General features: G+C 49.3%; 2 protein-coding genes across 4 annotated transcripts in view; one reads left to right on the forward strand and one right to left on the reverse strand.

The window, feature by feature from the left end:
* Nucleotides 1-23591, forward strand: part of SIRT6 (sirtuin 6) — a 245771-nt gene that overhangs the window by 98902 nt on the left and 123278 nt on the right. The gene's annotated exons all lie outside the window — the stretch shown is intronic.
* PALM (paralemmin) overlaps nt 7325-23591 on the reverse strand; it is a 43588-nt gene continuing 27321 nt past the window's right edge. The window contains exons 3-9 of one of the 3 annotated variants that reach the window (XM_053372952.1): nt 20815-20895; nt 20412-20542; nt 17327-17444; nt 16696-16717; nt 14987-15049; nt 9395-9526; nt 7325-8106 (exon numbers count right to left, since the gene is read on the reverse strand). In XM_053372952.1, coding sequence (XP_053228927.1) covers nt 7541-8106; nt 9395-9526; nt 14987-15049; nt 16696-16717; nt 17327-17444; nt 20412-20542; nt 20815-20895 — 1113 coding nt within the window. In that variant the 3' untranslated portion in view covers nt 7325-7540. The remainder of the gene's footprint in view (nt 8107-9394; nt 9527-14986; nt 15050-16695; nt 16718-17326; nt 17445-20411; nt 20543-20814; nt 20896-23591) is intronic. The other 2 variants (XM_053372953.1, XM_053372954.1) reach the window with 2 other exon arrangements.

A 23591-nucleotide genomic window follows, 5' to 3' on the forward strand; every position in this document is an offset into this window, starting at 1 on the left:
GAGAGACCCAAAGTTATTGACCTGTTGGACATGCCTGGTACACCGTATTTTTCGCTCTATAAGACGCACCTAGTTTTTGGAGGAGGAAAACAAGGGGGAAAAAATATTCTGAATCTCAGAAGCCAGAACAGCAAGAGGGATCTCTGCGAAGTGAAAGCAGCGATCCCTCTTGTTGTTCTGGCTTCTGGGGTAGCTGTGAAGCCTGCATTCGCTCCATAAGACGCACACACATTTCCCCTTACTTTTTAGGAGGGGAAAAGTGAGTGTCATAGAGCAAAATATACAGTAATTTGATGCCCTCTCCCCCCAGCTCTGACAAGCGAACGATAACGAGACTTGTGTTTTGCTTCGTGTCGATCCGCATTCAGGAAGCTTAGAGAACAGTTGGAGATAACCGAGCAGAGAGGCTGGGTACTGCTGCCCTTTTCTTTGATGGGGTCCCTGCTTCAGGCCAGCGGCTTAACCGGCAAGGCTCCTTGCCTGCGTTTCTGCTTGCAAGCGGGGAAAGTTGCAGTGCGTTGAGTTAAAGCTCCATGCGTCCTGCAAGTTGAACCTTCACCTTGGAGTTCGGTGCAGTTTACTCTCGGGGATTGGAGATCGGATAAATCGTGTGCGACGTTGACCCTATCCAATGTGGGCATTTGAACTCTCCTAGGGGGCATGGCTTGCCAACAAAGGTCCGTATAGTTCAAGCTCTGGTTTTCCCAGTAGTGATGTGTGGAAGTGAGAGCTGGACCACAAAGAAGGCTGATTGCCGAAGAATGGATGCGTTTGAATTCTGGTGCTGGAGGAGACTCTTGAGAGTCCCATGGACTGCAAGAAGATCCAACCTCTCCATTCGGAAGGAAATCAGCCCTGAGTGCTCACTGGAAGGACAGATCCTGAAGCTGAGGCTCCAAGACTTTGGCCACCTCAGGAGAAGAGAAGACTCCCTGGAAAAGACCCTGATGTTGGGAAAGATGAAGGGCACAAGGAGAAGGGGACGACGGAGGATGAGATGGTGGGACAGTGTTCTCAAAGCTACCAGCATGAGTTTGACCAAACTGTGGGAGGCAGTGGAAGACAGGAGGGCCTGGCCTGCTCTGGTCCAGGGGGTCACGAAGAGGCGGACACAACTAAATGACTAAACAACAACAAGGGGGCATGACTAGGAACCTTCCTTAGGTGTGTGGCTGTCCACTCCTAGAGACAGCGGCTGTGGACTCCCCTTGGGGACATGGCTATGAATCCCTGCATTTCGGAATACCGTATTTTTTGCTCCATAGGACGCCCTTTTTTCTTCCTAAAAAGTAAGGGGAAATGTCTGTGCGTCTTATGGAGCGAATGGGTGGTCCCTGGAGCCGAATTGCCCAGGGGCAAAAAGCAGATCATGCTCTCGTTTTTTGAGAGAGGGAAATGGGTGTTGAAACAAAGCCGCTGATCGTCTGCCGATCGGGGAGAGAGATAAGGGACGCTAGAGATAAAGGAGGCTGCCTGGGAGGGGGGAGGTAAAGACAGCACACTTGCAAAGGGGGGAAACAGGAAGACTAAAGCAATAAGGAGAGAAATTAGAGGAAAAGGAGGAGCAAAAAACTGCTCCAGCTAAGGAGAAGACACTAAGGCAAACAAGATGGAAGGGGGTGTTGAAAGGAAGCAGCTGATCGGTGGGATCGGGAGAGAGATAAGGGGGTAGGTAAAAGCCCATGGATCCTCAGGATTTTTGCATTGGGTCACCCCAAATTCACCATCAGATCACATGTCTGTGGCCACAGCATGAACCACAAAAATCATACATCCACTGTTTCGTTCGGAATATTTTCTTTTCTTGTTTTCCTCCTCTAAAAATGAGGTGCGCCTTATGGAGCGAAAAACACGGTATATCCCTTTCTACTGCTGCTTGCTAGCAAACTGCGAAACTGCAAACTCAGGGGCGCGAATCCGTCCTTCCGACCTGTGGCAAAGGATGAGGTGTGTTAGCTAGCCATCAAGCCAACTTCCCTGTAGAAAGGAGTAACATTGGTCTCAGATGTGGCCCTCCGGCCCTCGGAACTGTCCCCAGGCCACGCCCCTCTGTAGCCACACCCCCTCCTCAGGCCACACCCCTCACCAGCCCTGCCTTGTGTGTTCCTTGAGTTCCTGGCTACAATGCACCCTCAAATCCTTGCTTGGGGCTGGAGGGAGGATAGCAAAGGTGTGTATGTAGCAAATTAGCCCAACTCCGCAAAGGCAAGATTGACTGACACGTGTTGCCCCGCCTACTTTCCCTGTGGCCCCACCCACTGCTGATATGTGGCCCTCCAGGAGCTGTGTGTGGTCCCCTCCCAGACATACTATACCCAGAATTCCCTGGGAAAGAAGGATTGGCTGTTAAGCCACCCTGGGAACTCTAGTTCTCTGAGGGGCTCAAGAGCCTCTTAGCTACAGTTCCCAGGGTTCTTTTGGGGAAGCAAGGAGCCTTCGCAGCAGAGAACTCTGGGAAGCGTAGTTCTGCAAGGGGAACTGGGAGCGTCCCCACAAACTATAGTTTCCAGGATCTTTGGCAGGGAAGCCATGGCTGTTTAAAGCGGGTATTGCGTCAGCGCGTCAAACACACACAGGTGTGGGAACTGCCAATTGTTCAGACGGGCAAAGAGAGAGAGACGCAGACCCGGTTTCGTCCCCCCAGATGATTCACACCTTTATTATTATTATTATTATTATTTTGCTCTGTTCAGGCATATTACAAACCAACCGGCGGGGAAACAGCAGCGAGGCTGGTGGCAGGGAGAGGCGGGACGTCGAAACAGCTGGTGGTGGGTGGTCGATAAAGCTGCGGAGAAACGAGGGAAGGGCGAGCCGAGGGGGCCAGATCTGCGACAGAGGACTGGGAGCACGAAGGAGGGCTAGGGGGTGGAGTGGGGACCCCCACGTCTTACACGCTAGATGAGACAGAGGAGCGAGCGAAGGGGGCAGACGCACCAGTTGTGACCTCTCCAGAGAACCTGATGGTAAGGTAAAGGGACCCCTGACCATTAGGTTCAGTCGTGACCAACTCTGGCGTTGCGGCGCTCATCTCGCTTTACTGGCTGAGGGAGCCGGTGTACAGCTTCTGGGTCATGTGGCCAGCAGGACTAAGCCGCTTCTGTCGAACCAGAGCAGCGCACGGAAACGCCATTTACCTTCCCGCCGGAGTGGTACCTATTTATCTACTTGCACTTTGAGGTGCTAGGCAGGAGCAGGGACCAAGCAACAGGAGCTCACCCCGTCATTGCGGGGATTTGAACCGCCGACCTCCCGATCGGCAAGTCCTAGGCTCTGTGGTTTAACCCACAGCACCACCCATGTTGGTGCCCTTACTCAAATCCAGGCCGCCTGAGCGTTCCCTCCCGTGGTCTTCAAATAAGTCCAGGTTCTCGCCACGTATATTTCTCTGAATCACGGCCATTTGGCTGTTCCGGGGTGGCACCGAGGACAGGAGAAGAGGCCGGCTGACCGGCGGCATGGCGGAGACATCCAGCTGCCCTGGTCTCCTCCCCGATAAGGGTGGCTAGGGGCAGAGGACAGTGGGGACGATGCCCCACATCCAGCAAGGACACGGCGTCGGCGGTGTTAAATGGCCAGCGCCCGTTTGAGAAGCAGTTCCTATCTGGTCTCCTCCACCTGCTCCAGCCCTAAAAACCAGGCTTGGGGAGGGCAAAAGTTCTAAGAGGGGGTCAACTTCTTGGTCTGGACAACGGAGTTTGGGGTCCCAGGCCAAAAAACCCCCGAAAAATAAAGCCCATCGGATCAGACGTTTGGGGAGGTCTTGGCACCCGCCTCCCCAATGTTGTTTCGGAAGTTATTTGGGGGGGTGTGCGAAACTCTCCCCTTCTGCCCCCCATTCTTAAGCTCCCCATAACGAAATGGGGAAATGTGTGGGCCTGCTCGCCTCTGCCTGGTGGCAGGGATCCAAACGCCATTGACCCAAGGCACAGCTGTCAACTTTTCCATTTTCTTGCGAGGAATCCTATTCGGAATAAGGGGATTTCCCTTAAACAAAGGGAAACATTGACAAGGGATCCCAAGAGATTCCCGGAATATGCTAAATTCCCTCTCCCTACACTCTTCAAAGCGCAGTCCTCGACTCCCCGACTTCCCAGCATCTCCTACCATCCACCGATTTATTCTTTTATCGCACAGTAAATGCAACAATCCCAAACCGGTTTATAAGCTTAGCGTTGTCCTAACTTCCGAGCGCAATCTTGCAAGCATCTTAGGGCCCAATTAGTTATCTCAGCTCAACTTTTCCTCCTCAATATTTTCAATCGGCACTGGTTTTTGGGAAACCTCCTTTGCCCTCGCCAGTCTCCCCACCCCGAAAAAACTGGCTTGGTCTGTGGAAATTTGAGAGGCAACCCCTGTCAAGACAACATCGTTTTCCAACCCCAGAGACAGGGGAACGGAAGGGAGAGACACCGCCCCACTTCCTGTTCCCATTTTGGAGCCGCCATGTTGGAAACAGTGATATAACAGATGTGAGGCGTTGTGTCTAGAGGGACCTAAATCCCCTCCCGCCTTTCTCAGGTGAAAATAGGGACATCCTATTTCATAATAAAAATGATGTTGATGATGATGATTTTATCATTTATACCCCACCCTTCTGACTCCGGGCAGCTTCCAACATATAAAAAAACATAATAAAACATAGAACATCGGACGTCCCTATTAACAGGGGAGAAACGTTGGAGGGGATGGAATAGGACGTCCCTATTTTCACAGGAGAAACGTTGGAGGGGATGGAATAGGACGTCCCTATTTTCAGGGGAGAAACGTTGGAGGGGATGGAATAGGACGTCCCTATTTTCAGGGGAGAAACGTTGGAGGGGATGGAATAGGACGTCCCTCTTTTCAGGGGAGAAACATTGGAGGGGATGGAATAGGACGTCCCTATTTTCAGGGGAGAAACATTGGAGGGGATGGAATAGGACGTCCCTATTTTCAGGGGAGAAACATTGGAGGGGATGGAAGAGGATGTCCCTATTTTCACGGGAGAAACGTTGGAGGGGATGGAATAGGACGTCCCTATTTTCACGGGAGAAACGTTGGAGGGGATGGAATAGGACGTCCCTCTTTTCAGGGGAGAAACGTTGGAGGGGATGGAAGAGGATGTCCCTCTTTTCAGGGGAGAAACAGAGGGGATGGAATAGGACGTCCCTATTTTCAGGGGAGAAACGTTGGGGGACATGAGATGAGCAGGTTGGGGATCCCTCAAGGCACTTCCTTATGCCAGCTTGGACCAAGTGGGTCAACAGAGGGTGGCCTTCCACGCATCACAAAGGGGGCACAGAAAGGAGACACGGGTTGGGATGAACTTTGCAGATGCAAATTCAGGAACAGCTGCTAGCGCTTAATACATCTCTGCATAGCTGGGGAGGCAGAAGCGGACTTGGGCACAGCGGCCACCGCTGGCCATTGGGACAGGTGGCTGCGGGAGGCTGGGAGCCTTCCAGTAGGTTGTGCCAGGGCTTGTGATGGGCAGAAGAGCAGGAAGAGGCAGCTGATGGACAGAGTAAGCCATTGACTGACGAGGTGAAACACTGGTCCAAACAGATATACACTGACCAACGTAAATCTGGCACAAATTTGCCCGGTGTGCACCTTTCAGAGCACCCAGCGACACCCCTGTTAGGCGGGCCGCTCCGTGATTGCGAAGAGGGTGGTTGATCACCCCGTAGGGACCAGGAGGTTGAGCTGTAGCTGCTTGTGTAAAAGCACCCTAGGTCTCAGTTTTTGTGGCTGGGGAGGGCAGGAACCCTGTTCTGTAGGTCTGTGAAACCCAAGCGACACGCCCTAAGCCCTGGCTGCTTTGGCACTTCAAATTTGGCAAGGGGGGGCGGGTGGGCAGTGGAACGACAAGCCCCTTGGACCAGCAAAAGTTTGCAGTAGGCTCCGCTTCCCATCAGCCTCAGAGGTGGCCGGCACGCCCAATGGTCAGAGGCGCCGGGAATCCCAGAAGCCCACCTCCCTAATCTAAATCCTTTCTGCCCCTGCTCCTCAGTCAGTTCACCTGCTCTGTCCACACCTGTCTGGCCTCCCCTGCCTAGCTAGAGCCGTCCGGCTGCCTTGCACCCTTGTCTGAGCCATCTGCAGCCATGCTGATCATTGGGACGGATCGGGCCCTCCCAGCTGGCTCTCTCAGCTTCGCTTGCCGGCCCTCACCGAAGCGAGTAAGTATCTCTCTCTTTTTTTGCCAGCGGTGGTTGCCAGGGCAATTTGGGTCTGCGAGGCAGGAGGATGTCAGCAGGTGGCGCCAGAGGAGCCAACTCACAGGATCATAGAGTTGGAAATGACCCCAGAGGGTCCTCTCGCCCAAACCCCACCCACAAAATAGAGGAATCTCAGCTAAAGCATTCGTGGCAGGTGGCCACCTGACCTCCTAGTTTCTCAACAAGGGGCAACACTGAGAATGAGTCGAAATTGGCAGTCAGGGTCACCACCTGAGGGTCTGGTTGCAGTGTGAGAAGGTTGGCTGAGGACCCACCAAACGTGGTAGGTCGGTGCCCCCGTTTTGCTCGAACCAACCAGCCTCTCCTGTATTTTCCTCCCGACCGGGTTTCGGTTCGGAACCGCCGGTCAGTTCTACAGTTTTTACAAGCCGGAGAGGTAACCGTCGAAGAATTAAGGAGGGAAAACGAAGCCACGTCAACACTGACGGTCTCAGAGCTGTCAAGGTCCGACCATCGCAATCTCCCCAAAACTTCTTCCAGGACTCGCACGACGCTTTCCCACGAAGCTGCGGAGAACGGGATTGTCTCGCCGATGGAGCAGATTGCCAAGCCCAATTTCTGGACATCTGCCCTTGGATCACATCCGATTCCAGTCACCCTGGTTTCCCTCCCCCCCAAACACCGTCTTTTTAAACATCAGCAGGGCAGGGTGTGTGTGTGCGAAACTGGGTTTTACCGGCCCGGATTCTTTCGTCAGCATGAGAACCTGGCCAGTGACGTTCTCGGAGATCCCAGAAAGCGATCTCTGAAGGTTGGCAGATTTGCAAAGGTCCCCAGAAGCGTGAGAACAAAGAGTCTCCTTAATCAATGTTAAATTTCCTTCTGCAGAAAGAAAGTCCGTTGGTGGAAAACGTGCCGGTTCGTTCCGAAGTGGTGGAAATCCCAAAACGCACCCGATTCCCTTTCTTTCATATTCGGTTGAGCGCGAGTCCAAGAAACTTTGGCCACAGCGGTTTAAGGTTTCCCGACTGATTCTGCTTCGGAGCAGGGGTGTGGGGCAGAGGACGCCGCCGTCTAATAAATATATTTTGCATCTGTTCCGTTTACGAAAAAGCGAATCGAGATGAAATGGGACGTAGCAGGGCCATTGCTGGGCCGCCACCAACTCTTGCATTAGAATATTTCCCCAGTCACTTAAAGGGAACAGAAAAACAAAACCTCCGGGAGCGGTGGGAACTGCATGTCTTGTTAATTAAAAATTAAAAAAAAAACAACCACATTAAACCTAGGAGTTTGTGGAAGAGGTGGGAATTATGGGGGGAGAGGGAGAGGAGAGAAGGCAGTCCTGATTGGCTGTAGAGTCGAGGGGGGGTGCCTTACATCACCGAACAACATTTGCAGCGCTGTTTCTTGGTGTCAAGATCTTGCTCTGCGTCTTTGGGGTCGGTGCTGTTGGCCGCTGGTGGCTCCCCAGCTTGGTTCTCCACCTTCTGGGGGACGGCCGTCACCACCGCGCTGCCGTTCGGAGGAGCGTGATCCTTCCCTGCCGCCGACGCCGCCTTGTTCTCGGCGTCCTCGATCACCACCAGCTCCGCCCGGATGGTGCCTTCGAGACCCAAGACCTTCTTGGTTTCGTCCTCGTCTTCCACGTTCTGGTAGCCCATGAAGATCATGGTGACCGGCTTTTCCTCGCTGGGTTCAGGGCCTTGGCCGGCTGGCATCAACTTGGGGGTTTCCACCGGTTTCGCCTGGACACCGGTGATCTCCTTCCTCGGGGTGGCCTTCTGGCTTGGCGGGTTGCTACGGGGTTCCTTGGCCGCCTCTGACGCTTCGCTCAGGGTCACCTCGTCGGCCTTGTGGATGAGCTCGTCCACTTCGGAGGAGCTGAGCTGCTGCAAGCCGTTCTCCAGCGCCCCGTCTTCGACGCGGACCGCGTGCACCACTGCAAGAAAAGAGACAAAGAGAAAAAGCCTTGAGCCCCGACACGGAACCATGCTCAGTGGTTAAGACTGTTTCATTGGCGGGCAGAACGGCTCATGTCCAATCCCTGCCCGCGGACTGCCTGGCCAGAGTGGTGCATGCTCTGGTTATCTCCCGCTTGGACTACTGCCACGCGCTCTCCGTGGGGCTGCCTTTGCAGGTGACCCAGAAACTACAACTAATCCAGAATGCGGCAGCCAGATTGGGGACTAGGAGTGGAGACCATATAACACCGGTCCTGAAAGACCTACATTGGCTCCCAGGATGTTTCCAAGCACAATTCAAAGGGTTGGTGCTGACCTTGAAAGCCCTAAATGGCCCAGTAGACCTGAAGGAGCATCTCCACCCCGGACACCGGGGTCCCTCTCCCGAGGGCCTTCTGGCGGTTCCCTCCCTGCAAGAAGCGAGGTTACAGGGAACCAGGCAGAGGGCCTTATTGGTGGTGGCACCCGCCTTGTAGAACGTCCTCCCATCAGATGTCAAGGAAATAAACAACTACTTGACCTTTAGATAACATCTGAAGGCAGCCCTGTTTAGGGAAGCTTCTAATATTTGATGAATCGTTGTATTTTCATATTCTGCTGGATGCCGCCCAGCGTGGCTGGGGAGACCCAGCCAGATGGGCGGGATATAAATATCGTTATTATTATTATAGCCTCTGCAAGGACCATCAGAAGTTGCGATCTTTCCCTCACTTACCTTGTAGTAAACCCATTGACTTCTCTGGATTCAAAAGAGCCGTAGAATCGTAGATTGGCAGGGACACCCATCGGTCATCTAGACCAACCCCCTTTGCAATGCAGGAATCTCAACTAAAGCCTGCATACATTGACAAGCTCCAACTCCCAGCGGCCAGCATGGCCAATGGTCACAGACGATGGGAGCCGGAGCCTTGCAACACCCAGAGGCTCATTTCTGCGTTACTTCCTGCGCGATAGATATTCAAGAAGGCCTCTATTTAAACGACGCATTCCCTCCTGAGAACCTGCAGAAATCCTTGGGGGTTTTTACGCAGCGCCCCGTGGCATGATAGGAGCAGACATCTGCTCAAGCTAGGGGAACCTATTTATTTCATTTCAAATAGTTTCTACGCTGCGTTGCATTTCGGGGTTGGAAGGGAGGACCTCTCCCTGGCTTGCAGCCAAACGTAAAGCATCAAATTAAGATTTGTGAGTTTGCAGAGATGGCAAAAATGACGACATCCTAGGCGCCGGGCGCCTTGTCCTCGCCGTTTTCCGGACCCTGCGTACCTTTCATCTCGTCCTCGTACACCTTGACCCCCTGAACCGAGCGGTCTTTGGGCAGCCTGGTGGTGCTGGACAGGACCTTGGTCTCGCCCGTCAGTTTGTCCTTCTCCACCGTGATCTCCACGGAGTACATAGCTGGGGGGCAAACAGGAGAGTGAAGCCCTGCCGCCCCGCCGAGGCTCCCGGGGCCCCGAATCCCGCTGGAAAGCAAGGCGTGCGTCGCACGAGCAAGGCGTGAGGCCGCAAAGCAGGTGCAGAGGGGGCAAGCTCCAAAGTGCAAGGGGTGCGGTTAGAAAGCGGCACGCAGGGTCCGTCCAACTCCCCATAAGGAGAAAGGGAGCCTCTGGTCTACAACGCCGAGCGCAGCCTGCGAAAAGCAGCCCTTCCCTGCTTCGTGTGGGTTAATTCACATTGGTGCCGGTGGGGCTTCACCTGATGGACTGCACCTAGCGAGGAAGTATATATATAGTAAAGGTAAAGGGACCCCTGACCATTAGGTCCAGTCGTGGCCGACTCTGGGGTTGCGGCGCTCATCTCGTTTTACTGGCCGATGGAGCCGGCGTACAGCTTCCAGGTCATGTGGCCAGCAGGACTAAGCCGCTTCTGGTGAACCAGAGCAGCGCACGTAAACACTGTTTACCTTCCTGCCGGAGCGGTACCTATTAATCTACTTGCACTTTGCCGTGCTTTCGAACTGCTAGGTTGGCAGGAGCAGGGACTGAGCAACGGGAGCTCACCCCGTCATTGCGGGGATTTGAACCGCCGACCTTCCGATTGGCAAGTCCTAGGCTCTGTGGTTTAACCCACAGCACCACCCGCGTGTGTATATATATATATATATATATATATATATATATATACACACACACACACACATATATATATATATATATATATACACACACACAGCAGTACCTTGGTTCCCAAATGCCGAAACCCCGGAAGCGGGTGTTCCAGTTTCCGAACGTTTTTCGGAAGCCGCAAGTCTGACACGGTTGTTTCCGGGGCGCCAATTAGAAGCCACTGAATTTTGGGAAAGCTGTATTAATTTTCATAATAAAGGACTTGGATTGAAGAAGAAGACGAAGAAGAAGAAGGAGCACCTTGGTTTTTGAACATTTCGGAAGTCAAATGGACTTCCGGAACAGATTAAGTTTGGCAGAGATTTACAGAAGATAGGAAGAAATATACGAACTATCTGAACTGTAATCGACAAATTACGCGTGTAGGACTGCAAGAAGTTTTGTAAGGAGAACTATATGAAATATTGCAAAGAAGAGTAAGAAGAGAGATATTAGTTATACTATTTAAAGGTAATAGTGAAAGTAAGAAATGTAAATTAAGTGATAAGGATGGAAAATTTTCAGATGTGATTGAAGCCTGGAAGAAATTTAAAGACTATTTGAATAAATATTGTAACATTAAAAAATTAGAAGCTACCTGAAAGTACCATATAGGCCTAGGTTTAAATTAGGAGCTAATTAAATAAATGAGATTTAGAATGTTAAGAAAAGTTAAGAAACTTGACTATAATTGGAATATTGTTTTTGGAATAATGATATTGGGAAACTGCAACATTCAGTTACAAGGAAATTCAGACGGGAGGAAGTCAAGTAATATGTTTACGAGGTTGGAAGTTTAATTAATTAATTAACTTGTATTACTTATGCTTTTGTTGTTATACTCTTTTTTATTTTATTCGTGTGTGCTTTTTTGTTTCATTTATTTTATAATATGTGTTATGTTTGTATGAAACTTAATAAACATTATTGTAAAAAAAAAAAAATGAAACAGCTGGGCACATGCCTTAATACTTGCTCCAAAACATGCGAAGCGAGGCCAGAACGTTACTTCTGTTCTCCGCCGTACCCGATCTTTACGGAGCAAATTGCATTTGCGCCGAACGAGGTTATATAAATAACATTTCAGCCCGCGGCATGGAAACCCATCGAGCCGAACCCCTCGCTGTGAGAGGGCTTATTTTAACTCTGCTGTGGTTAATGGGCAACAGTCCTCTTTGCGGAGGGGGGGGTCCAGCGGCCTTTAGGATGCTTCGACCTTGCAAAAGGTCTTCTCTGACCTTTGAAACCTCTGGCAATTCAGGAATGCAAGACGGAGGGAGGAACCAGCCAATTTCATTTTCTACCCGTTCATTAAAAAAAAAAAAAGGAACGGGTAGAAAATGAAATTGGCAGAGACATCACCTTGCCAACAAAGCTCCGTATAGTTCAAGCTCTGGTTTTCCCAGCAGTGATGTATGGAAGTGAGAGCTGGACCATAAAGAAGGCTGATGGCCGAAGAATTGATGCTTTTGAATTCTGGTGCTGGAAGAGACTCTTGAGAGTCCCATGGACTGCAAGAAGAGCAAACCTCTCCATTCTTAAGGAAATCAGCCCTGAGTGCTCAATGGAAGGATGAAGCTGAGGCTCCAAGACTTTGGCCACCTCAGGAGAAGAGAAGACTCCCTGGAAAAGACCCTGATGTTGGGAAAGATGGAGGGCACAAGGAGAAGGGGACGACAGAGGACGAGATGGTGGGACAGTGTTCTCGAAGCTACCAGCATGAGTTTGACCAAACTGCGGGAGGCAGTGGAAGACGGGAGTGCCTGGCGTGCTCTGGTCCAGGGGGTCACGAAGAGTCGGACACGACTAAACAACTAAACAACAACAACCTGTTCCTTTACCCCCAATCCCACCCCCCTGCCCATATTCAGAATGCCAGACCTCCAGGGCTGGCCTAAAGTTTCTGGGTTCGCCGGCTCCCCTCCAGGCGGCTAGTCAGGAGCTCGAGGCTCAAGGTGGGCGAGTAAATTTTCACTCCTCGTCTTCATTTATATATTAAGAGGACAGCGATTGCAGCTTGCAAAATTCGCTCTGGTAGGAGTTGGCTGCAAATGATAGCCGATACCTTCCAACACAGAGGTGTTCCCTCCAACGTTTCTCCCCTGAAAATAGGGATGTCCTATTCCATCCCCTCCAATGTTTCTCCCCTGAAAATAGGGATGTCCTATTCCATCCCCTCCAACACTTCTCCAGTGAAAATGGGCTTTATCCAACCTCAGTCCTACTACTCAGAGCAGACACCCAGCATGATGTACTTCAGCTCATTTGTATAAATAGGTCTACTCTAGGTAGGGTACAACTCCATGCCTTGAGTCACTAAATTCTAGGTGAAATCCATTCTTCAACTCTTTTATCCATTCAAAACAAACAAAACCATTAAGTTCTGCAGTCGGAATTAAAGAATGCAGATCTATTTCTCCGAAGCTGCCAATTAAACCTTGACAAGTTAGAATATCACCCAGCGCATCTCGTTTCCTGTAATGTCATTTCCTCTAACCTAGAATTTGTTAGCGCTTATCTAACTCTTCCCCCTTTTGATTCCCCGGCGAGGCTGAAATAACGCAAATTGATTTTATCTTCAGCATCCAATTGGGTTTTCTGCCGCCGGAGCGAAACGGATGCAAATCTGTTTGTTTAATTAATTCATTTTTAAGAACCCAATTATTTCCTGCAATTAGAACAAATGCAAATCTATTTATTCACAAAATTTTCCAATTAGATCCTGCGATTAGCTCTTCCCTGTTTAGTTTGCTTATTTGGAGAGAGCGAGAGGGGAAATTGTGGACTGAATGTGGGGAGACCACGTTCCATTCTCCCCTTTGCCATGCCAAACGTCACCCCCCCAAAAAAAACCCCCACGGCGACACACTCTGCACTTTCTCAGAGGCACCGCTGCTCACACATTCGGTTCCAGCACAGAGGGAAGAGTTATGTTGCAAGATATTGGCCGGGCGGAAAGGCAACGGGAATTTTTAAGAACTGCAGGACTAGGGCAAATGAAGAACCTTTTTGCGGGGTTCAGGTGGGTCCCCCAAATTCAGCTGAAAATGCAACAGCTGTTTAAATTGCTCCAGTTCAATTTGCCCAGCGCGAACAGCCGAAAAAGCCTCTAAAATCTGGATAACGGTCCTGATATGCACCGAGGGTGGAATAATTTCAATTGCAACCGTACAGAGATTTGCGTAGGGGAAGTTTTTAATGGTTAATGTTTATAATGGTTTCGCGTACGCTGGACACTGCCCAAAGTGGGCCAGGTACAAATAAAATAAAATTATATATATAGAAGGAGAGAGAGCACTAGCCTAGAAGCAAGAAGGAGGGGGAAATTGACGCAGCAATTCTCGAGTGCATTATTCGGTTTTGAGTTTAAGCACGGCGCTCTCTAACCCAGGGCCGGATTGAGGTTTGATGTGGCCCTCAGCTCCTGAAGGTAATGGGGCCCTTTATATGCCCAGCTGTCCTTTGCCAACAACAAATTGCCACTGTTTTTTTGTTGTTGAATATATGCTATATGGCAATTTATAGACCTCATAGGTATCTCAAGCCATTTGCAAGTGTGGCCATGCAACCAGTCCATGCAGAATGTCGGCACCCTATATATAGAAAGGAGCAAACCAGGGATATTTTAGGGAGCAGACGAGCAGGCGTGGCCTATGACTTACCGTATTTTTCGCTCTATAGGTAAAGGGACCCCTGACCATTAGGTCCAGTCGTGGCCGACTCTGGGGTTGCGGCGCTCATCTCACTTTACTGGCCGAGGGAGCCGGCGTACAGCTTCCGGGTCATGTGGCCAGCATGACTAAGCCGCTTCTGGCAAACCAGAGCAGTGCACGGAAACGCTGTTTACCTTCCCGCTGGAGTGGTATCTATTTATCTACTTGCACTTCGACGTGCTTTCGAACTGCTAGGTTGGCAGGATTTTCGCTCTATAATATGCCCTTTTCCCCTCCTACAAAGTAAGGGGAAATGTGTGTGCATCTTATGTAGCGAATGCAGGCTGCGCAGCTATCGCTGAAGCCAGGAGAGAAAGAGGGATTGCTGCGCAGTGATCCCTCTTGCTGTTCTGGCTTCTGGGATTCAAAATATTTTTTTTCTTGTTTTTCTCCTCCAAAAACTAGGTGCGTCTTATGGTCGGGTACGTCTTATAGAGCGAAAAATACGTTACATCACAGGAGCCTACACAACACAAAACACTGTTTCTGTATGTAGGTTTTATTTTATTTGTTTTTTATCTTATATTATGGAAATGTACATCCAGTTGGTTTTTTCCTTTACATTTTTTGGGGGGCCCCCAAGAGAGTGTGGCCTTAAGCGAGAGCTTGTTTAGCTTATACGTAAATCTGGCACTGGCATAGATAGATTAGATAGATAGATAGATAGATAGATGATAGATAAATAGATGATAATATTTTGGAAATGTACATCCAGTGGTTTTTTACCTTTAAAATTTTTGGGCCCCCCAAGAGAGTGGGGCCCTAAGTTACAGCTTGTCTAGCTTATACGTAAATCCGGCCCTGCTCTAACCCATCAAATAAGCCATGTGGGGTTCGCCCCCCCCAAAACGGAGGGGTTTCCCCCAAGATAATTAGACCACCCCACCCCACTCCCGGCGAAAGCAGGCGAAAGCAGCATGCCGCTACAGTCAGGCAGAGGGGCTTGCCGTCGTCGTCTCCCCGGCTGCCCCATTTTTGGGGGCCCGGGAGCGTAAAGGATTAGTGCGCCCATAAGAGCAAGAGGCCACGATCCGACCTACCTGCCTTCATCATCCCACCGCCTTCCACCACTTTAACAGGGCTGTTGGAGACTCTGTTTTCCACTTGGGGGGCGAGGAGGAGAAGGGTGGGGAGGGAGTTAGAATCAGAGAATCACAGAGCTGTCGAGTCGGAAGGGACCCCCAGAGGTCATCCAGTCCAACCCCCCACGAGGCAGGGACTCGAACCCGCAACCTTGGCGTTACCAACCTAGCAACACAGCAGGACAACGCACTGCTCCCTGCTCTGAGGCGCCGCTTCTGCGCATGTGTGAAGCGTTGTTTATAATAAATAATAATAATTTTTTATTTATACCCTGCCCTCCCCAGCCAAGACCAGGCTCAGGGCGCCTAACACCAAATATAAATTACAGTTTTTTAAAAAAATCAAAACCGCACAATTGATTAAAATACAGCTTAAAATGCAGCCTCGTTTTACTGGCGGGCCATAAATCAAGACCGTAAGGAGAGGGAACGTCAAATATTCACCAGGGCCAGCTATCCATGCTGGTCCTACATGGGCCAGCAAAAGGGCCGAGGGAAAATTTGTATGCAGGATCCTATATAAGGGGTTCCATCAAAAAAAAGAAGAGGTTTGGTGCTTTTGAGCATGCATGCGCGGCGGCGAAGAAACCCGGAAAAATACTTCCAGGTTTGCTGTGTTCGCATCCCCGATACGTAAGGGGAGGTACGACTGTAGCTCCTTTTCGAAAATCCCCCAGGTGCAGCCGGGATTTAAAAACGGGGGTAGAGGACCTCCACCCCAGTGGCCCTCTAAGGAAGCAACGGGTTCGAGTCCTGCGGAGAAAAGAAGCATGTATGTACCCTCTTCTATGCGGCAGCCCTTTGAGATACAGTGGTAGCTCAGCTTAGGTATCCCTCTGGATACGTAATCTTCGGGTTGCGAAGGCCGCAAACCCGGAAGTACCGTATTTTTTGCTCTATAAGACTCACTTTTTCCCTTCTAAAAAGTAAGGGGAAATGTGTGTGCATCTTATGGAGCGAATGCAGGCTGCGCAGCTATCCCAGAAGCCAGAACAGCAAGAGGGATTGCTGCTTTCACTGTGCAGCGATCCCTCTTGCTGTTCTGGCTTCTGGGATTCAGAATTTTTTTTTCTTGTTTTCCTCCTCCAAAAACTAGGTGCGTCTTGTGGTCTGGTGCGTCTTATAGAGCGAAAAATACGGTTCCAGGTTTCCAAAAATATATGCTTCCAGGTTTCGCCGCATGTGCAGAAGCAACCTGCGTGCCGTGCGCGCAGGAGTGCTCAATCGCGCCGTGCGCAGAAAGGCGCCTCCGCTTATGGACTTTTTGGGATACAGCCGGGCCTCTGGAACGGATCCTGTCTGTAACCAGCAGTACCACTGTATTGGAAGATGGCTCTCCTATTTTCCTCTTTTCCAAGCTAAACATCCCCAGCTCCTTCGACCGTTCCTCATCAGGCTCGGTTCCCAGACCCCTTGATCATCTTGTCCACTTTCCCCTTTATCAGTATCCTTAAATTCCGGCGCCCAGAACCGGACACGGGATTCTAGCTGTGGTCTGACCAAGCCGGAATCGAGAGGGACTCTTGATCTGGACACTGGACTTCTGTGGATGCAACCTAGAATAGCATTGGACTTTTTTGCTGCTGCATCACGCCGTTGGCTCACGTTCAGCTTGGAGGAAAATGTGGGATATAGATGCAAACAAAGAAAGAAACAAAGGTACCTACCTTTGGCCGAGCCTAGAGGAGTCTGTGGAAAAAGAAAGCAGACATTAAGAGGAGGGGGAGAAAATATATTTAAATGGAGTATATCAAAGTTTAAAAACACGGGAGCCAGACCAGCAGCCTCTGCTGCATTTGAGGTGGCCTGAGGGGCAGGCCAGGCTGAGATTTTTTATATATAAATAGATTTATACCTGCCCCAGCCACTCTGGGCGGCTTCCAACACACATAGTTGTTGTAGTAGTAAAAACATCAAGCATTTATAGCAACAATCTGACCCAATACAAAAAGTCACAATAGACAGCTCATATCAAATAAAGCAATATTCAATAATCCATTAGGATCCCATAGTATACGGTGAAATTAAACATCAGCAAATAATAAGTTAAGCAGTTTACACTTATCTATCTATCTATCTATCTATCTATCTATCTATCTAATCTATCTATCTCTATCTATCTATCTATCTATCTATCTATCTATCTATATCATCTATCTATCTGTCTATCTATCTATCTATCCACCTGCCCCAGCCACTCTGGGCAGCTTCCAACAACAACAACAACAACAACAACAACAATAATAATAATAATAAAATATTCTCAGGCTAACGGGGGGGAGAAGGACTGTTTCTTACCTTGGGTGTACGGGGCGCCTTTTCCTCCTTGCCCCCCGCCCGCGTCTCCTCAGCCATGTTCTCTTTGGTGGACGACGCTGAGATCCCGTTTTCCAGTTGCTCCAGCTCCTTCTCCAACCTGGAAGAGGGAAACGGCATTGGAAGGGAGTGGAGACCACATAACACCGGTCCTGAAAGACCTACATTGGTTCCCAGGATGTTTCTGAACACAATTCAAAGTGTTGGTGCTGACCTTGAAAGCCCTAAATGGCCCAGTAGACCTGAAGGAGCGTCTCCACCCCCATCGTCCAGCCCGGACACCTGGGTCCATCTCCGAGGGCCTTCTGGCGGTTCCCTTCCTGCGAGAAGCAAGGTTACAGGGAACCAGGCAGAGGGCCTTCTCGGTGGTGGCGCCCTCCCATCAGATGCCAAGGAAATAAACAACTACCTGACTTTTAGAAGACATCTGAAGGCAGCCCTGTATAGGGAAGTTTTTAATGTTTTATTCTAATTTTAATATTCTGTTGGGAGCCACCCAGAGTGGCTGGGGAAACCCAGCTGGATGGGCGGGGTGTAAATATTATTATTATTTAATTCTATGACTCCACGAACATGCCTTTCCTCCAAACTGAAAAGCAACCTTTGCAGAGACCCGCTTCTGGCTGGGGCGACCGCCAGGTCTGCTTCATCCCTGTGCAAACTTTGAAAAGACTCAACAAAGGGATTGTCTCACCCGGGAGACCCAGATGCAGGAGGCGAGGAACAGCTACCGGCTGTTTCTCTCTCTCTCTCTCTCTTTTTGAAAAGTTTTTATTGTTAAAATAATTCAGCATTAATACACACATATTGCGAATATACAAGCATACAAACATACATTTTATAAAATCCTTAAAAATATTCAAACATACCTACATTCAGTCCCACAGATAATTCCTTTTCCCATCACCACCCCTCACCCCACCTTTGTGTTAGACTTCCAATCTACTCAATTGCAATTTCTTTCCACTTCTATTACTTTCTTTCACACACCTTTAACCTGATTTCATGCTTCTTTTTCTGTTATGCATTGTTATCCATCTTATTTAGTATTCCAGTATTTAAAACGGAACTTGTTTATTCTAATGGGAGTTCTGATTTTTCAATATGGTTTTGCAAGTATCCTTTAAACACCTTCCAGTCCCTGTCTATCTTCTCTTTTGAGATCCTTCCAATTTCTCCCATTGTTTTGGATATATTGTAGTACTCCAATAATTTGGCAAGCCACTCTATTTTTGTCGGTATAATACCGCTTTTCCAATTTTTTGCAATCAATGGCATTGCGGCTACTGTTGCGTACAAATATAATGTCTTGTCTTCTTCCTTTAGACTTCATGGTACTATTCCCAATAGAAAACCTTCTGGTGTTTTCCTAAATGAATATATAACTAAATGAAAAAAATGTTTAGATATTTATTTAGCTACCGGCTGTCTCTTAATCGGAAAGCAGAGATGGCTTTGTGTATCTACTGCCTGCCAGGATCCCTTTAGAGCGGGAGAAGGGAAGAGAGGGGCTCTGGAGGGAAGGGAATGAATGCTCATCCCTGGAAGAAGACGGTTTCCTCGGTTTGCATAACCCTTTCTAAACCTCTCCCTTTCCTTTGGCCTCCCAAAATGCGGACCTTCAGCCCTTGCCAAAGGGAGAGGTGCCGCCTGGAACAGACACATGAAAGCCTTGCCAGTGACGCTCTGTTCTCCAGGAGAGGCAGTTTCCCCCAGAGGAGTCTGCCGTACGAAACACATCAATGCAGCGGCCGGCATATGATAGTAATAATAAATTTTTATTTATACCCTGCCCTTCCCGGTTCAAAAACCAGGCTCAGGGTGGCTAACAACAAATTTAAAACACTTAATTGTAAAAGCAGCATAAGATACGGTATAAAAAACATGAATAACAATAAAATTCGAAAATCACTTTAGGGGAAATAAGCATTAGGTAATCCCCAGGGCTAGCTGGCTGAATTGGTCCTACTTGGGCCAGGGAGGAGACCAGGGGAGAATTAGCTGTGGGGTCTCAGAGCGGGTGATCTTCATAGAGGAGGAGGGAAGGGAAGGGAAATAAAAGATCAGGCTGAATTCAAATTAAAGGCCAGGCGGAATAGCTCTGTCTTACAGGCCCTGCGGAAGGAGGTTAAATCCTGCAGGGCCCTGGTCTCCTTGGACAGCATTCCACCAGGTCGGAGCCATCACTGAGAAGGCCCTGGCCCTGGCGGAGGATAATCTGACTTCCTTATGGTCCGGGACCTCTAAACTATGGTTCTTCATGGACCTTAAGGTCCTCTGCGGGGTAGATGTCTTCTAAAAGTTTGGTAGTTATTTTTCTCTTTGACAACTGGTGGGAGGGCGTTCCACAGGACAGGCGCCACCACCGAGAAGGCCCTCTGCCTGGTTCCCTGTAACTTGGCTACTCGCAGCAAGGGAACCACCAGAAGGCCCTTGGAGCTGGACCTCAGTGTCCAAGCAGAATGATGGAGGTGGAGACGCTCCTGCAGGTATACTGGACCGAGGCCATTTAGGGCTTTCAAGGTCAGCACCAACACTTTGAATTGTGCTCGGAAACGTACTGGGAGCCAATGTAGGTCTTTCAAGACCGGTGTTATATGGTCTCGGCAGCCGCTCCCAGTCCCCAGTCTAGCTGCCTCATTCTGGATTAGTTGTAGTTTCCGGGTCACCTTCAAAGGTAGCACCACAGAGAGCACATGGCAGTAGTCCAAGCGGGAGATAACCAGAGCATGCACCACTCTGGCCAGTCTGTGGGCAGGGAGGGTCTCATCCTGCGTACCAGTTGGAGCTGATAAACAACTGCCCTGGACACAGAATTGACCTGCGCCTCCATGGACAGCTGTGAGTCCAGAACGACTCCCAGGCTGCGCACCTGGGCACAGTGACCCCATTCAGGACCAGGGAGTCCTCCACACCCGCCCACCTCCTGCCCCCCCAAAACAGTCCTTCTGTCTTGTCAGGATTCAACCTCAATCTGTTAACCGCCATCCACCCTCCATCCGCTGAAGATTTTAGCTGGGTCTTCGCTTGGCCACGCCCACAGCCGACAACACACCTGAGCCCTTACCTCTGGATGCTTTCTTCCAGCTCCTTGGCCTTCAAGTCATCCTCTTGCATCTGCTTTTTCAAGGCGTCACCTTCCTCGGCCGTCGACGAAGGGGCTCCTTCCAGCAACCATCTTTCCCTCAAGGTCTTTGACTGGAGGCAACGAAGAAGCAAAGGGAGGAATCGTAGAGTCGTACAACTTGGAAGTGACCCCAAGGGGTCATCTGGGTTATTGTTGCTATTCTTGCTTTTAAAATTTATTTAAAGCATTATTTAGCATAACCTCGGTTGCCGAATGTCTCTGTATGACCTTAAGCAAGTTCTGGCAAACAGTGAGCGGCCCCCTCTATCAAGGTGCCTCCCCCCCACCCTGATTTTTTGGGGAGCGGGTTCAGATCCTGATTCCTTCCAGCAGCTCTCCCTACCTTTAAGTGTTGCAACTGACGCCGGTCGTCTTCCAGCTGCCGCCTCTTGTTTTCGATCTCGGCTTGGCGCTTCCTCTTCTCCTGAAATCGCAGGCGGAAAGAGGATATGAGGAACAGGGGGGAAGACAAAAAGTGAGTGGCAGCCTCCCCAAAAGTTAAAACAGCTTCCTGGGGGGGGGGGGGGCTGAGGTCTTTCCAAAGTTCCCACCTCGTTTCTCCCTTGGCCATGAGTTAGGGAGGGCGGTTACTTTTTCCTTTTTTTATTATTTTTTAAAAAGCTTTTATTTATGAATATTTCAAACTACAACGGGATTTGCCCCTGCAATACAAAGCAGTTTGGGTATGTTATTTCCCCTGACGTACATGTGCTGTGCACTTTTTTTTTGTTTTTTGCAAACCGGTCAGTTGCAGAACTGCGTCGCAAAATCCAAGCGCGGCCGTATTTCATTTCTCTCTCTCTTTAATGCTTTATTGTTTTGAAACTGTAGAACAGAAATACTCAATAGATGTTGAAGACAAAATAAAAATAAACAGCCATTCGTTCCTTAATTGATACTTCATCATTTTATAACTGAATTTATAAATTTTACAAATTGAATTTATAAATTGAATTGATAAAACATCAATTTATAATTGAATTTAATGTGACCCCCAATCGTCGCATTGCGTTCTCGAATTGGATTCCTCGAATCCGCACTTCGCTTTGTTTTCTCCACGTTGTTCAGCTTAACTTTATAAAGTTATCCAATTTATAAACGAGAAACTCAGTCGAAACCTGCCAACCGATTGATATTTTGACATTCTTTTACACAGGCGCATTCCACCTATATATTTCGGTTCTCGTTTCGTTCCGGGAAACGCAAATTCGACGGGTTTGCCTTTGAAGGTGAACCGGATCAGCGTTTCGCTTCCGCCGGGGACAGGGAACATTTTCCAGCCCAAGAGTGAGAGAGCTCAAAGAAGATACAGAAAAGCAATTCTCTCTGAAAAGGGACCTCTTTTGGCTCCTGTGGGCTTTCAGCCAGGCCAAACTCGAACAAGAATCTGTCGTTGTTTGCAACCGGGAGAGAAATTCCATCCCTCTCGGGGCTGCTCCCTGCTCGATTTCCCTCTCGAAACGAGGGCAAGAATGTGTCACAAACAAGGGATGCTTTTGTTGTCCTCCTCTCGGACAGCAGAGGCTCCCCGTCGCCCTAGTTAAATCAAAATCCCGCTGGGAAAACAGGAGGTGGGGTACAAGCCCATTAATAATAATAATAATATAATAATAATAATTTATCATTTATGACCCGCCCATCAGGCTGAGTTTTCCCAGCCGCTCTGGGCGGCTCCCAATCGAATATTAAAAACAATACAGTATTAAAGATTAAAAGCTTCCCTAAATGGGGCTGCCTTCAGATGTCTTCTAAACATCAGAGAGTTGTTTATCTCCTTGACATCTGATGGGAGGGCGCCACCACCGAGAAGGCCCTTGGGAGAGGGACCCCGGTGTCTGGGGTGGATGATGGGGGTGGAGACGCTCCTTCAGGTCTACTGGGCCATTTAGGGCTTTCAAGGTCAGCACCAACACTTTGAATTGTGCTTGGAAATGTCCTGAGAGCCAATGTAGGTTTTTCAGGACCGGTGTTATGTGGTCTCAGCGGCCACTCCCAGTCCCCAGTCTAGCTGCCGCATTCTGGATTAGTTGCAGTTTCCGGGTCACCTTCAAAGGCAGCCCCATGTAGAGCGCATGGCAGTAGTCCAAGCGGGAGATAACCAGAGCATGCACCACTCTGGAGAGACACTCTGCGGGAATGCCCTCCTGCCAGATGTCAAGTGAATAAAGAATTTGTTTAAGCAACTCCTGTTTTAGGAGTGTTGGCATTTAAAAAAAAAGAAGACTAATTTGCGCATTTTCCCTAATCTATGTATTTTTGTACACATTCTTGCAGGGCTGGAGAAACTCCTTTGCAAAATTCGTAGAAGCACGAATATCATAGCTTGGCTCCGTTCCAGTTTGTGCTGTGTTTCCAAAAGGAGAAATTCGTTAAATGCAAATGGAATCGCACCTCCCCAAATTTGCACTTGCAAAAGAGACCCCCCAACCGATATTTCAACACCCATAGAGGGTCTCTGTGGAGGAGACCGCTTTTTCCCACTGGCGTGCAAAAATGCAAAAAAACAAAAATCACCCTCTGTTGCATTTCCGGAGGTGGCCGGGACAAGGGGAGTTAAACCCTGGAAATGTCTTCATTCCAGCCCCACATGGAAAAACCAGACAATATTCCTTTGGTGGCCAAGGCTGCCGCAAGCTCTTCCAAACGCATCGCCTGCCTGCCAAGCGATGATCCATTTCTCTCTCTCCTTTTCGGAACAGCCTGCAAAGATTGCCTCCCTCCCTCCGAACTTTTTACAGAGTGTTGCATGAATTTATGTATAGGTTGGGGGGGTTGCCCCTCCAGCAGATATCACGCACATGCAACCCACTACCAAAACCAGCACATTCGCTTTTGTGACTTTTGTGATTTGTCCCCACAAAACACTTCATCGCAGTTTCTTCCTATCTATTCAAAGGGCCTTTGGTGCACGATACCAAATGTAAGAATTCACTGATCAATGTCTCTATGTACTGGCTCACTGGGAAAACTTCAGAAATTCATATAGACCTGTGAGCTCAGCTCCTCAGCAGCCCCTCTGCCTGAGTGATAATCCCTGGCATCCTGATACCTGAGTGCCAAACAGGTAGCCATTCCAGAAATAACAAACCCAGATGAAGACAAAAGGGTGTGATGAACTTG

Source organism: Podarcis raffonei, chromosome 18 (genome assembly GCF_027172205.1).
Source record: "Podarcis raffonei isolate rPodRaf1 chromosome 18, rPodRaf1.pri, whole genome shotgun sequence".
Classification (NCBI taxonomy): domain Eukaryota; kingdom Metazoa; phylum Chordata; class Lepidosauria; order Squamata; family Lacertidae; genus Podarcis; species Podarcis raffonei.